This window comes from Prunus persica, chromosome G8 (genome assembly GCF_000346465.2).
Source record: "Prunus persica cultivar Lovell chromosome G8, Prunus_persica_NCBIv2, whole genome shotgun sequence".
Classification (NCBI taxonomy): Eukaryota; Viridiplantae; Streptophyta; class Magnoliopsida; order Rosales; family Rosaceae; genus Prunus; species Prunus persica.
Window position 1 is genome coordinate 4,332,335 of NC_034016.1, and position 12,400 is coordinate 4,344,734.

At 34.9% G+C, this 12,400-nt stretch overlaps 2 protein-coding genes across 5 annotated transcripts; one reads left to right on the top strand and one right to left on the bottom strand.

Moving 5' to 3' along the window:
- On the top strand, positions 1,563-6,749 carry LOC18766242 (probable choline kinase 1). Of its 3 annotated transcripts, XM_020570206.1 has the most exons (9): positions 1,563-1,986; positions 2,404-2,506; positions 2,567-2,800; positions 3,840-3,961; positions 4,040-4,235; positions 5,072-5,189; positions 5,345-5,392; positions 6,040-6,140; positions 6,237-6,368. In XM_020570206.1, the coding sequence occupies exons 2-9, from the start codon at positions 2,450-2,452 to the stop codon at positions 6,345-6,347; spliced, it is 987 nt and encodes a 328-aa protein (XP_020425795.1). In that variant the 5' UTR covers positions 1,563-1,986; positions 2,404-2,449; the 3' UTR covers positions 6,348-6,368. The 3 variants fall into 3 exon arrangements, with proteins under 3 accessions (XP_020425795.1, XP_020425794.1, XP_020425796.1); XM_020570205.1 differs by having other exon boundaries at positions 1,565-1,986; positions 2,404-2,800; positions 6,237-6,749; XM_020570207.1 differs by lacking the exon at positions 1,563-1,986 and having other exon boundaries at positions 2,404-2,480.
- Positions 6,936-10,482, bottom strand: LOC18768623 (dehydrogenase/reductase SDR family member 12). Of its 2 annotated transcripts, none has more exons than XM_020570204.1 (10): positions 10,339-10,482; positions 10,142-10,203; positions 9,767-9,886; positions 9,548-9,647; positions 9,297-9,329; positions 8,997-9,046; positions 8,751-8,901; positions 8,609-8,665; positions 7,727-7,848; positions 6,936-7,615 (listed from the first exon to the last, which is right to left on the bottom strand). In XM_020570204.1, exons 1-10 carry the CDS (start codon positions 10,456-10,458, stop codon positions 7,405-7,407), a joined length of 1,026 nt encoding a protein of 341 aa, XP_020425793.1. In that variant the 5' UTR covers positions 10,459-10,482; the 3' UTR covers positions 6,936-7,404. The 2 variants fall into 2 exon arrangements, with proteins under 2 accessions (XP_020425793.1, XP_007200605.2); XM_007200543.2 differs by having other exon boundaries at positions 9,297-9,377; positions 10,339-10,479.

A 12,400-nucleotide genomic window follows, 5' to 3' on the forward strand; every position in this document is an offset into this window, starting at 1 on the left:
TGTAGTACACACTTGTTTAGTGCTTCCTTGATTTTAGGAACCTCCAAACCGCCACTAACTTACCCTCAACCGCTTATGCCAAGTGTTATTCCGCCAACAATCTTAGCTTCAATGACTTAGGTGTGTCCACTTCACTTGTTACAAGCCATCTTCGTACAACCTTAGCACACTTGCACTCGCCGATTAATGCGTCTAGAAAGTATAAACCAATAAACAATGTAATAAAATAATATTTTAATTTAACATGTGGGATGAAATGCAAAACTCTATATGTCAAATTACCACACAAATCATTAAATTCAAATTCAATGTTTGATATTTGACATTGCCTTGGAGATGCTCTTAATAATTTTAACCAATAAGAGTATTTTGATATTTTTGAATGTTTCATGGATTATGCTTCATAAATTTTTTGTGATGATAATGTTTAAAAGAAAAGCCAAACAGAAAAAAAAAAGCTTCCTCATTACACCCTTAATAGTCGACATACATTTAAATATGAAATATTTAGTGATATACCAATTTCTAGCACTAATATTATAAATAAACCCTACACAATTGAATTTATATAAACAAACTCAAAAAAAAATCGAAAAAATAATAGCTGGCCTTATTGAATTTAAGATTGATTATTAAATTATTTTGATGCCCTATTGAGTGTTTTGGGTATTTTTATAAGATTTTGGAGTTGGGCTTGTTTTAAGAAATTGATGGCGGTTTTGTAATTTATAAGAAGTTAAAAACTTTTTTGTTATGTTGTAAATGGGCTTTGGATGTGTTTCTAAAGTCCATTTTATAAAAGGCATTTTTATAATTTAAACCCTCATATTAAATATAATAGTGAATCTCCCTTTAAATATTGACCTTAAATCTTCTTGTTCTTTTAGTTAGTTATCCATGGATGGATAGCAATGGTTGCCAATAGGTGCCCACGGAGAACCGCCGTTACATTAAAGTCTACTTTTGTTTGGCAGTGCTTACTTTTCTTTTGTGCTCTTTGTCAAGCAAAGATATAAAATTGAAAATTACAAGAAATAAAAAAAGAAATAAAATTGAAAATTACAAGAAAGCCCTTGTGCCGACTAAACATGTTCTCACCACCCTCCTCTCTACACACGTTTTCAACACAAACAATAAAATAAGAAAATAATTAACATCCCAAACAAAAAGAATATATATATAATTAGCATAAATTTTCTAAACAAACATGAAAAAGAAAAAGAAAAAGTGTGGAGAGTTTAATCTCACGCGTTTTTTTATTTTTTTTTATTTTTTCATAATGATACATAAAAAATATACAGAAAAGAAAAAAAAAACGAAAAACTCTTTCGTCTACGAAAGAAAAATCCAAGCAGAGAAGAAAAAGTCATCTGCTTGGAGCTTCCATTCACATAACTGGGCCCCTGCAAGCAACCCATTTCCTTGTTCTGCGTAATCCATACAAGAAAAAATAAGTATCACGATAAGAACAAGACTTTTGACTTTTAACATTCACCGTCTTTTGACCCAAAAGAGAAGAAAGGAAAAAGCTTTCACCGTCCTACCCTTATTTAGAAATTAGTCAATTCGAGTTGGTATTAAAATCTGACCCAGAATCTGCACCAAGATTCAGAATTTCCAAACTACAGCTGCCCATTTTAGTTTTACAGTTTCACAACAAAACCCATTTCAAGAATTTGCTTCTGTTGCTATTGGCAGAGAGAGGAAAAGTCAGTTTTTGGACTTTTTTTTGGGGAAATAATATTTTTCTTGGGATTCTTTTGTCAATCATACAACCCCACACTGCTATATAATTGGCTTGAAGGGTTCTGGGTTTTGTTTGTTTATTCATTCGTTTCTTTCTTTTGTGCCAAAGGTCATTCTTTTAATTCTTTAAAGTATCAAATAACTTTCAAAGATTGTTTGAAACATTTATATATAAGGCTCTGTAGTTTGGCATCAACCTGAAGCTTTCTTGGACGGTCCTGCCTGTCTTGCTGTTATTAGGTGAGTTCTGTTTTCTTAGATCAGTTCTTTTTGCTGGGTTCTGTAGAACTCATATGTTTCCTGATGTTTTGAGCATTTGCTGTGATCTTCTTAAATGCTGAACAATACTGCCTTAGTAGAGCAAGTTTAGTCAAATGAGCATTTCAATTAGATGTTACTATTAAGATTGCAGCTTTGAACTTAATTTTTTCTCCTTGCATGATTGTTGGGTAAGTTTACTTTTACTGAACAGGATTATAATTCTATCAGTCTTGATGATTAATCTTCTGAATTCGTTCATTTCATTATGTGTATCTTTTCCCTTTTGATTTTCTTTAGTTCTTTTGAAACTTTCAAACTGTTGTTTGAGTGTTTTGATAAGATTCCAGAACACTATAACATTACAGTGCTGAGAATTATATCCCCTTTGACATGCAGGTCAAGAATTTTAAAAAAGAATTTGCTCTCTCTGTATTGATACATAATGGCCATAAAGAGAGTTGGGTTAATCAAAGGTTGTCTTCCAGAGGGATTAAAAAAGGTACTTGTATCTGTAGCTTCTGAATGGGGGGACGTAGTGGATGATTTGAATGCCTTGCAGGTCATACCATTGAAGGGTGCCATGACTAATGAGGTTTACCAAATAAGTTGGCCCACGAGGGATGGTGATTTTTCTCGAAATGTTCTGGTCCGGGTTTATGGCGAAGGAGTTGAAGTTTTCTTTAATAGGGATGATGAAATTCAGACCTTTGAGTGCATGTCCAAGCATGGCCAGGGACCGCGTCTTCTTGGGCGGTTCGCAGATGGACGGGTAGAGGAGTTCATTCATGCTAGAGTATGTGAATTCTAAATTTCCTTACCATTTCATATTATTTTCTATTTTTTAGTATGGGTTGCTTTAAGTCTTTAACTAAAGATATTCTTTGGGATACTTTCACTAAATCTGCTATAATTGTCACTACTTTTCTTTATTCCTCTCTCTCTCTCTCTCTCTCTCTCTCTCATGTTATTTTAGTGGTTTCATAGTTATTGGCGTGCTGATATTGTATTATTGGTTGAAAAGAATAATTAAAAAAAAGGCATAAGGTCCAATATGCACTTTAGGACTAAATTGGATGGTGCAGAGAGCAAACAGGGTCAGGCAGAACGGTCAAAGTAATGTTTCCCATTCTTTTTAAGGGGGTGCTTTAGCTTTGTTTATGATAAGGGTATCTGATTTCTTCTATTGCTGTGAAAGTAGGAAGCTGTTAGTCACTTGAAGGATCATTCTCAATTAGTCAATAACTTTGTGAAGATTATGAATGATACTACAAAAGCCTAAACTCATTATACCAGAAAAATTTATGCCCCAACTGTTAGGCCTAAGTTTAAAGAAATTTAGTTAATGTATCATAACTTGGATCCACTAAACAACCTATTTGCAGAATGTTATAGTTACCTGGGTAAAAGAATAAGAGGCAATAAATCATGTAGCTATCCAGATAGATGATGAACTTGTAATAGGTCCTGTTCTTCTCCAGTTTCAACTTTCAGTTACTGAATGTTTCACCAGTACCACTTGTGTATAATCTAATTTGAATTAGACGTTAGTGATCTTATATTTTCTAAATATGAAGCAGAAACAAAAGAGATGTATGTCATAGTTAAATATTCTTCACTGATCTGCATAGTCAAAATTTCAGTGTTCTCCAAACTCTAAAGTAGCATGCAATTTATTTTTTTCATCTACTTTAGTTCAGATTTGAATTCTTCATTTTTCATTCAAATGAAGCTAGACTAGAAGTCATTACCAAAAAGGAATGTTTGAGGTTCACTGTATAACCTATTTCTGAAGATCCTTTTTATCTTAACCATACTTTCTTTTAAATTCTCAGACACTATCAGCTGCTGACCTCCGTGATCCTGAAATATCTGCTATTATAGCAGCTAAGCTGAGAGAGTTCCACAATCTTGATATGCCTGGTCCAAAAAATGTAGTCCTTTGGGATAGAATGAGGTAACTATATTTTTCAAAAAGTTAAAATTTCCCTTTGAGAATTTAAGACTTTTTATGCAGTTTACTTTTTTTCCACAGAAACTGGATTAGTGAGGCTAAAACTTTATGTTCAATAAAAGACACCAAGGAATTTGGCTTGGATACTTTAGAGGAGGAAATTAGTATGTTAGAGAAGGAACTATCACGGGACTATCAGGAGATTGGGTTCTGTCACAATGACCTGCAATACGGTAACATAATGATGGATGAAGAGACGAGATCAATCACTTTAATTGTGAGTTTCTTACTGTGTTCAGTTCTTGTTATCTATTTCTGTAGTTTTGAAAGTAATTACACTTACTTTATCAGTTTTCTTCATGTTTCTTGTTTGGTTTAAGATTTCTCTGTGACTCTATCACATAATTACGGAACCTGCTAGGTTATAAGAAACATCCTTTCACGTGATTCCATTGTGACCTATGATGGTTGCTGAAGTCGAACACTTTAGTTCATTGAACATGAATTTAATTGTTTTGACATGCGACTGACTGTTTTAGTTGTTCTTAATAACTTAATGGTGCCCACTTCTTGAATAGTAGGAAACATATATAAAGATCTTGTAGATTGAAAATTCCTACCCCCAATAATTTTTTATTCAAAAAATGTACGAACTGGAATCAATTATCTGAAGGATTATTCCAAAAGAACAGAACAAGAGAAACCAAAGGGGACTCATACTCACCTATTTTGTATTCTAGTCCACATCTAGGATTTTATTTATGTGTCTATTTTAGTAACCAACCCATCCTTTTCCAGTATGAATTATGATGTTAATGTTTCTAATTTTTCAATACAGAAAATTCTAAGTAGTACTTTTTCAGAATGTGACTTAGCAAGCTGCTGATGAGTAACTTTTCTTGGCATGCTTACACGTGTATGTAAAAGTTTATGCAAGTTCTCTAGCCTTGCATTCTACAAGCATGATTCAATTCAAGCTATCAATACAATCATTGTTGGATTTTCTTTTCTTTTAATGTTCTAGCCAAAGAAAGTATACACCAAGAAATGTCTAGAGTTCTGTTGCAATGATTGTATATTATAATTACTGATATTATTTGTTAACATGTCCAGGATTATGAATATGCCAGTTATAATCCTGTTGCTTACGACCTTGCAAATCATTTCTGTGAGATGGTAGCAAACTACCACTGTGAGACACCTCACATTTTGGACTACAGCAATTATCCAGGTATAACTGTTTAATCTGTTAATGATTTGGTCTTCGTTGCATTTTCTCCTACAAACTTTGAGAATTCAATGAAGCTGCAAACATGGAATTAAGAATTTTGTATTGTCTTCGTTATGAATTTAAATATTTTGATTTTCTTGACTGCATTGCATCAGGTCTGGAGGAGCGCCAGAGATTTGTCCGTATATATCTGAGCTCTGCAGGTTAGCCTATTCATTTTGTGATTTCTCTTTTCAATTGTCTGCGACACATGATATTGGTCATTTTTCCTACATTAAACTGTTCAAGTTTCTCATGTTCTGATACTACAACAAAATTAACTTATATTGATTTTCACCTTACCATATATGGCTCATATTATCTGAGACTCTTTACCAGTAGATAATTGTGTGAGGAAGATTTCTGCAAGATTTAAGCTTGGTTTGTCAATGCTTGATGCTCAGATTAGTCATGCTTGACATTTAACATTCTTGACTTCTGAAAAGTTCCAAGAAAGAGGTTTCTCTTTACGTTAACAAACTCATTGCTTTGACTGGACAAGTCTAATGCCATCTAATGCCACTTTGAATGATGCAAATGAAATTAGGAAATCTTGCAATTCTTTTGTATAATTTTCTGGCCCGAGTGGTTCTAGTGTTTTGTTTCTGGGAATCATGATGCATCCTCAGCCACCAAATAAAATGAGTTGTTTTCAATTAATCAAGGTTATTACAGTCTGACGTAGAGCAAGTTTTTTAGTTTGAGAAAACAGATAGTAGGAGAAATAATTAAACCAATTCTTCTAAATTAAGTGTTCTCTTTGAAACCTTTGGTGATTCTGAACGTACTTCATCTCCATTATTTCTAATAGGTTACCAACCCAGTGATGCTGATGTGGATGAGCTAGTTGACAAATCAGAGAAGTACACTTTGGCCAACCATCTCTTTTGGGGCTTATGGGGAATAATTTCGGTAACAATTTCTACTTTTATTCTTCACAATAGCTTGTGTCCGAATGACTGCTTCTTCGCGTGTGTAACAAAAATAAGTTCCCTGGTGGTTTTGTAGGGTTATGTGAACAAAATTGATTTTGACTACGTGGAGTATGCAAGGCAGAGGTTTCAGCAGTACTGGTTGAGAAAGCCGGCATTGTTGGGTTCTTCAGGTATTTACCTGTGATAAAGCAATAATGGCTTTGTAGCATATTGAGGGTCCTCCGTTACTTCATAAATTTCATCTGAAAGGTGAAATACTCTGTAGGCAAAGGTTTTAAAAATATATATATATATATATAAAATAAAAAAATAAAAAAAAAAGATGTGTGAGATAAAAATAGAATAAATAAAAAAGATGCAGGATCGTGTAAAATGTGTATGTCATTGGCATTGACAACACCTAATATTGAAACAGATGAGTTGTAAATAATGTTTTGTTTCTTCTTTGTTTGTTAAATGACTTGTGCAAGTACTTGTTAACTAAGAGTTGTTCAGTGCTCTTGTGAACTTTGTTGTGCATATATTAAGGGTGTTTTGTACCTTATGTCAAATTTCTATATATTTTTGCTTCAAACGCTTTTATTTTCGTGGCATGTTTAGTTACTTAGAATGATGGAAGTTATGAATCGAGGAAGTCGGGACAAGGGGAGAGAAGGAATATGCATAAGATCAACTACTCTCCCCTTCAATTATTTGAAAAAAAAAAAAAAAAAAACCCCCCAAATTGGTCGAAAAGATGAACTAAGTGGAAATAAAAATAGCAAAACCAAAATAAAGCGGAACAAAGTATTGGTCTTATTATTGACACAGAAGACCCAAAAATTTGAGTTCAAAATTTGACGACTTCTTCTTGTACAAGCAAAAGCACTTTTATCTTCATTTGGCTATACAAACCCCACAACAATTGAAATATTGAGTCAGCGTCCCATGCTTATCATAGTGATTGCTAGGAGAGCGGTGTTAGCATCAGTCGTGTGTAGATGTCTGATGCAACATCAACCATTGATTAATTTGAGACTCGCAAAAGTCAATGGATGTCGTCGCTGCATCACATGCCCATGCGTGATGCTAGCATCTTCCTTCCTTCCTTGTAAGGACCTGTAGTCCAATGGAAACCCTACCACTCTTATGTTATATATAAGGTAAAATCTGCTCCTTTCCCCATTCATTCGGCCGTTACTACATTTACATTAAATTTCTCCGAGCAATTAAAATCACAATACGGGGCTCCGAACTTGAACCTATGCGGAGATACTAGACAAACTCTTGAGACTCTCAAAAATGGAGTCGATTAAGGCATGAGAGCCACTGGTGGCCGCAAACATCAGGTGTTTAGGTGCTTCTGCTCTATCGAAATAAAACGATCCTGATACCACCTTTTCTTTTGGCTGTAAAGCCAACCAAATTATGGTGTCTGCACCTTCCTCGTTTGTTCTAAGCTTTCCCGAAAGACTAAAACAAATTTAAGAGTAAGAAATAAGGGTAGAATAAAGGAAAAAGAACGAGATGGCAGATATGATGAACATATGGAAGAATTTAGAAGGTTAAGGATAAGTTCCGTACGCTTTAGAGAAACTTGGCAAACTCGTGGCAACCCCTGGTGTCTCAGCCCAACCTGGGTGCATTGAATAGAATCCAATCCCCTTGTTTTTGTTTATTTCAGCCCATTTCTCAGTTAATGCCACCTGAAAAATAACAATGTTAGCTCCAGAAAGTAGCTGGAAAAAAAAAATTACAGAACTTAAGTTGAAACATAATGGGGATCAAAACAGAACCGACACTATCATATGGTATTTCTAAGTGTTAAGAATATCATCTGTGATGGGCTAAATATATCAAAACACAGAGGCTCATCCATCCTGGATTTGAGCCAGGAATTTCAACTCACAGGACAAAGAAAAACAGATTTAAGGAATATCATTTGGCATGTATTATTCATAGGTCCAGTAAGAAACTAAAATAAGGAACTGAAAAAGTAGCTAATCCTAACTATTAGAAATCTTTATATATCCAAGATTATACCACTCAAAGTTTAAATGTTTTAATCTTGGCCGCAAGAGTGTTTTTAGTCATGGACCTAGGGGTGCAAATTAGCTCCTCCTTATTTGACATAATTTAACATTAAAGTTTCCATACTAGTAACTCCTTTCAGACCAAGACCAAAAAGTAATTCCTTACGATGGAAGAAAAACTCAAGCCTTAAGTTTAGAACGCACTGCTTTCTACATCATTGCATGTGACATATCAGAAAGTTGTGTGCAAAAAGCATTTTCTACAACTTACTTTCTCGAATGCTTAGTTTTGCTCCCCTTAAATTCACAACAGGTATAATTGTATCACAATATTAAGTTCATCCTTCTTGACATTTGGTGAAGCATAACATAAAAAGGATAAACGTTCACTACAAGAATGCAAACATATTATGTCTCTTACAGATCATCAAACCTGAACTCTCTTGTTCCGAGAATACTGCTGCACCCCATTAAAGTTTTCTTCACTGAACTGCAATAAGACATATATTTTGGAATTTGATAAGTATCAGATAGATAGAATTACGTTGCTAACAGAATTATATAGAAGCAGCTACCTGTAAATCCTTGGTCAAGGGTGTGGTGTACATTCCACCAGAAGAAACAGTAATAACCCGTGCATCAGGTGCAGCTTTCTCCAGCAATGGCAACATCAATTCCGTCATTGCATACGTACCCAATACATTAACAGCAAAGTTCAACTCAAACCTGGAATTTGAAATGACAAAAAAGAAAAAAACAAATTACATTTTAGAAACCGAATGTCTAAAACTAAGCTGTATATAGAGTAATCAAGGTCGCACCCTTCTGAGGTGGTAATCCTATTATGCTCAAGCAGACCAGCATTATTCACCTAAAGGCAGTGGATTATGCACGTTAGGTTTCTCAAAATCATGCAGAAAATCACAAGCAACCAAATTGCAAACTAACGTAATTACTTTAATTCATAATCCCAAAAAACCTGAAAAACATTAAAAGAGAAAGGAGAAGAAACCAATGTGTACATATGTATAAAGTTTAGATGACTGGTTATAAAATTAACAAGAGCCTCTTACATTTAACTGCAATATCATGTTACTAGCATATTAGAATGGATAAATTACCAATATGTGCACTGGAACATCCTTTGAGGAAAACTGCGACGCAAATGACTTGATATCAGAAACAGATGAGAGATCACAGACCTGCAAACTAAAATCATATTAAGCCATTTATGATCAAAACAAAAAATTTTACAATCTGTGTTTACTAGTTAACCACATAATTTGCTACAATATAACTTCCGACTAACCATAAAACACTTGAAAGGAACCCTGATAAATAAGTAAGACAATAAAAAGGATGCCATATATACCTCCAAATGAACATTTTGGTTTCCTGTGTTAGACTGAATTTTAGATTGTGCAGCTTCACCCCTCTCCTTATTTCGACATACCATATATACATTTGCCCCACTGAAAAATATTATATAAAGGAAAACAAAAGCAATGAATTAGTTCCTTAAGGTATATTTCTAAAACCTGAAGTCAAAAATATATTAGCAACTAGCCAACAAATAAAGCAAGAAAAGCACCGTGATGCAAGTCCCTCGGCAGTCGCAAAACCAATGCCAGAATTGGCTCCTGTTACAATGCAATTTTTCCCTTCTATCCGAGTTTGCGTATCCTCTGGCTTGAATTGCTTTGAATGTTCTCTACAATGAATATACTTCAATTTACATTGTAGAGTGTAAAATAGACTATTGCCATGATGTTAAAGTTTTCACCTAGATCTCTAATGACAGTGAGCATTTTATTTCATAAAATGAGAAATTAAATTTAGCATCTAACATGGAAAAATTTATATGCTTTGCTATTCAACAAAGTAAATGAGCAATTTTTAATGAAAAGCTATAATCTTTACAGGGATCAATATGATCCCAATTAAATATATAGGAATTGGAGCTTACATGAAACCAGACTTGGTGAAATTCAGATACCCATAAATCCCAAAAGCTGTTTGTCTCCATGCCTGTAAGAGAGAGAAAAAAAAAAAAGTTCAAAATTTAAAGGAAAAAAGTCATAATTAAAAACATAAGACTAAATAGAAATTTTATTTTATTTTATACAAATTGAAGGAAAATAGAACTCAATCTCATCAATGGACCTTGAGAAGAAACATTGTAAGAGCTCCAACGGATAAGTGAAGTTCAAGTCTGACAGACACTGAAGTCTCCTGCAGTTTTTGTGTCTTTTGGGGCGGAAACTCTTCCATTGGGTTGCGCATCTCGTGTAGGAATTAAAGTTGCAGTTTAATAGTCTGACGTTATGCCACGTAGCAGCAAATGCTGCCTCTCCCTCTAGAGCAGTTCCAGCAGAGAAGGCAGGGGGCGGGCTGGGGGCATTTTGAGGCCAATTGCGTTTCCAGCAGCAAAGGCTGGCCCGGGCAGGAGGTGGGGGCCACGAGTTTAGGCTGGCCCGAGGGAGAGTTCGGCCCACTCGCAAGTCCGAATTTCGGGCTGATGTCATCGCTGACGCTAGGCCAGCATCAACCCATGCATTTGAATTTTTTTCATTAAAAAAAATTTCACGCGCACGCTACAGTGGCCTCCAACTGCTAGCAGCCATGTGGCATCGTCTGCGCTCTTCGATCGGATTTTTTCCTCCAATACAACGACAACCAATTTTTTTGCAATAAAATACTGAAAAAAAGTTCAACTTTTTTTTAAAAAATACCCAAAAATTAATGAATTTTTTTTTATACATACCAGCCAATTTATTTGAAATTTGAAACTGAAAATTTTGTTTGATTATGAGATATGAATAGTATTTACACGTAGGAACCCAAAAATCTTATCCGAAAATATTATCCAAATTAATTGTTTAGGTAAAAAAATTTGTGGAAAAAATAAAAAAATGAATAGTATTTGCCCTTTGCCATGGCAACTGCTGGAAACACACATTACTTTTTGCAAGGGCAGCCACTATTCACGTGAATAGTAGCTGTCCTAGCCCCCCTTGCCATGGCAAAGGGCAAACTATTGGAAGTGCTCTTATATCAAACCATACTAGCCTCTTCGCACACGATTCCGCACCTGCGAGAGATTTTTTTTTAAAAAAATTTAAAATTTATTTTAGAATTAAAAAAATAATGAGTAATTGTGTTCCGTAAAAATAGGATCCATTATCTGATTTTTATTTATTTTTAAATATGAAAAGGTGTGAATTTACCATATTATCCTCATTTAATTAATAATTTTCAATTCTTAATGTTTGCATTAACCAATGACATTTTCTGGTATTTTGAATGTTTTACCATTCTCTGCCTTTTGCTTTATATATATAGATAAAGTAGCATTATTAGTTGCAGACATGGGTTGGCGCGGTCACAGATCTAGGATTAAAAAATAATTCAGGCTAATTTAAAATAATAATAAAATTCGTAAATATTAACATGTTACAAAACCCACAACTCAAATATTTTTTTTTTTTTTAAAACAAAACAGAGAAACTAATTGTCCACAGTAGGAGACTTCAGTTTGGCCATCTGGACATTCTCTCTTGGGTTTTCACACACTGCTTCTTGGGGCTCATCACTTGAGCTTCCGAAGATCACTCTTTTAGCATGAGAGAAACTTGTCCCGTGATCTCCTTGCTTGTGTTACTCGGTGTCACCAAGACCTCCAGCTACTCTTGCAAGTCTCTAGAATAAACAGCTACCATCTTTGATAGCTGTTTGTTCTCCTTCTGCAACCTTTAAAGCTGGCGTCACGTCTCCTCCGACGTCTTTCCCTCTCCCTTTTCAATTTTCGGATGACGCTCTAACAATCTTAAACCAAATTCCGTTCTGCCACTAACTGAGCTCTTAACAGTTGCACTTCATGAGATTTCACAATAAGGCGATGACCCACACTTGTGACTTATGCCGCACTTTGCACGCTCAATGTCATGGCATCGCTCACTACCCGGTTATCACCCCTTGTTCCCAGCACACGAACATTGCTTTGAGTCACTAAACTCCTCGTAACTCCAATGGCAACATCGTTATCTAAGAGTATTGACTCGTTTACTATAACTGACCCTTGTGAGGAAGCAAAGTAAGGCATCCACATTGGTGCAGCCCATTGCCCCCATGTCTGAGTTGGCAGAGTTAGGCTTAGATCGAGAGAAAATGGGAAGGAAGACGCCATTTTATTTCTGAGTTAGAGGAGATAGGTTTAGATCAAGAG

Coding starts and splice junctions, on each gene's coding strand:
- LOC18768623 (XM_007200543.2), bottom strand. CDS start 10,458: ATGCGCAACCCAATGGAAGAGTTTCCGCCCCAAAAGACACAAAAACTG. Junction 9,378..9,547: donor ACCAAAATGTTCATTTGGAG/GTATATATGGCA, acceptor TTTAGTTTGCAG/GTCTGTGATCTCTCATCTGT. Junction 7,616..7,726: donor TTGCCAAGTTTCTCTAAAGC/GTACGGAACTTA, acceptor AATTTGTTTTAG/TCTTTCGGGAAAGCTTAGAA.
- LOC18766242 (XM_020570205.1), top strand. CDS start 2,450: ATGGCCATAAAGAGAGTTGGGTTAATCAAAGGTTGTCTTCCAGAGGGA. Junction 4,236..5,071: donor CGAGATCAATCACTTTAATT/GTGAGTTTCTTA, acceptor TAACATGTCCAG/GATTATGAATATGCCAGTTA. Junction 6,141..6,236: donor GCTTATGGGGAATAATTTCG/GTAACAATTTCT, acceptor GTGGTTTTGTAG/GGTTATGTGAACAAAATTGA.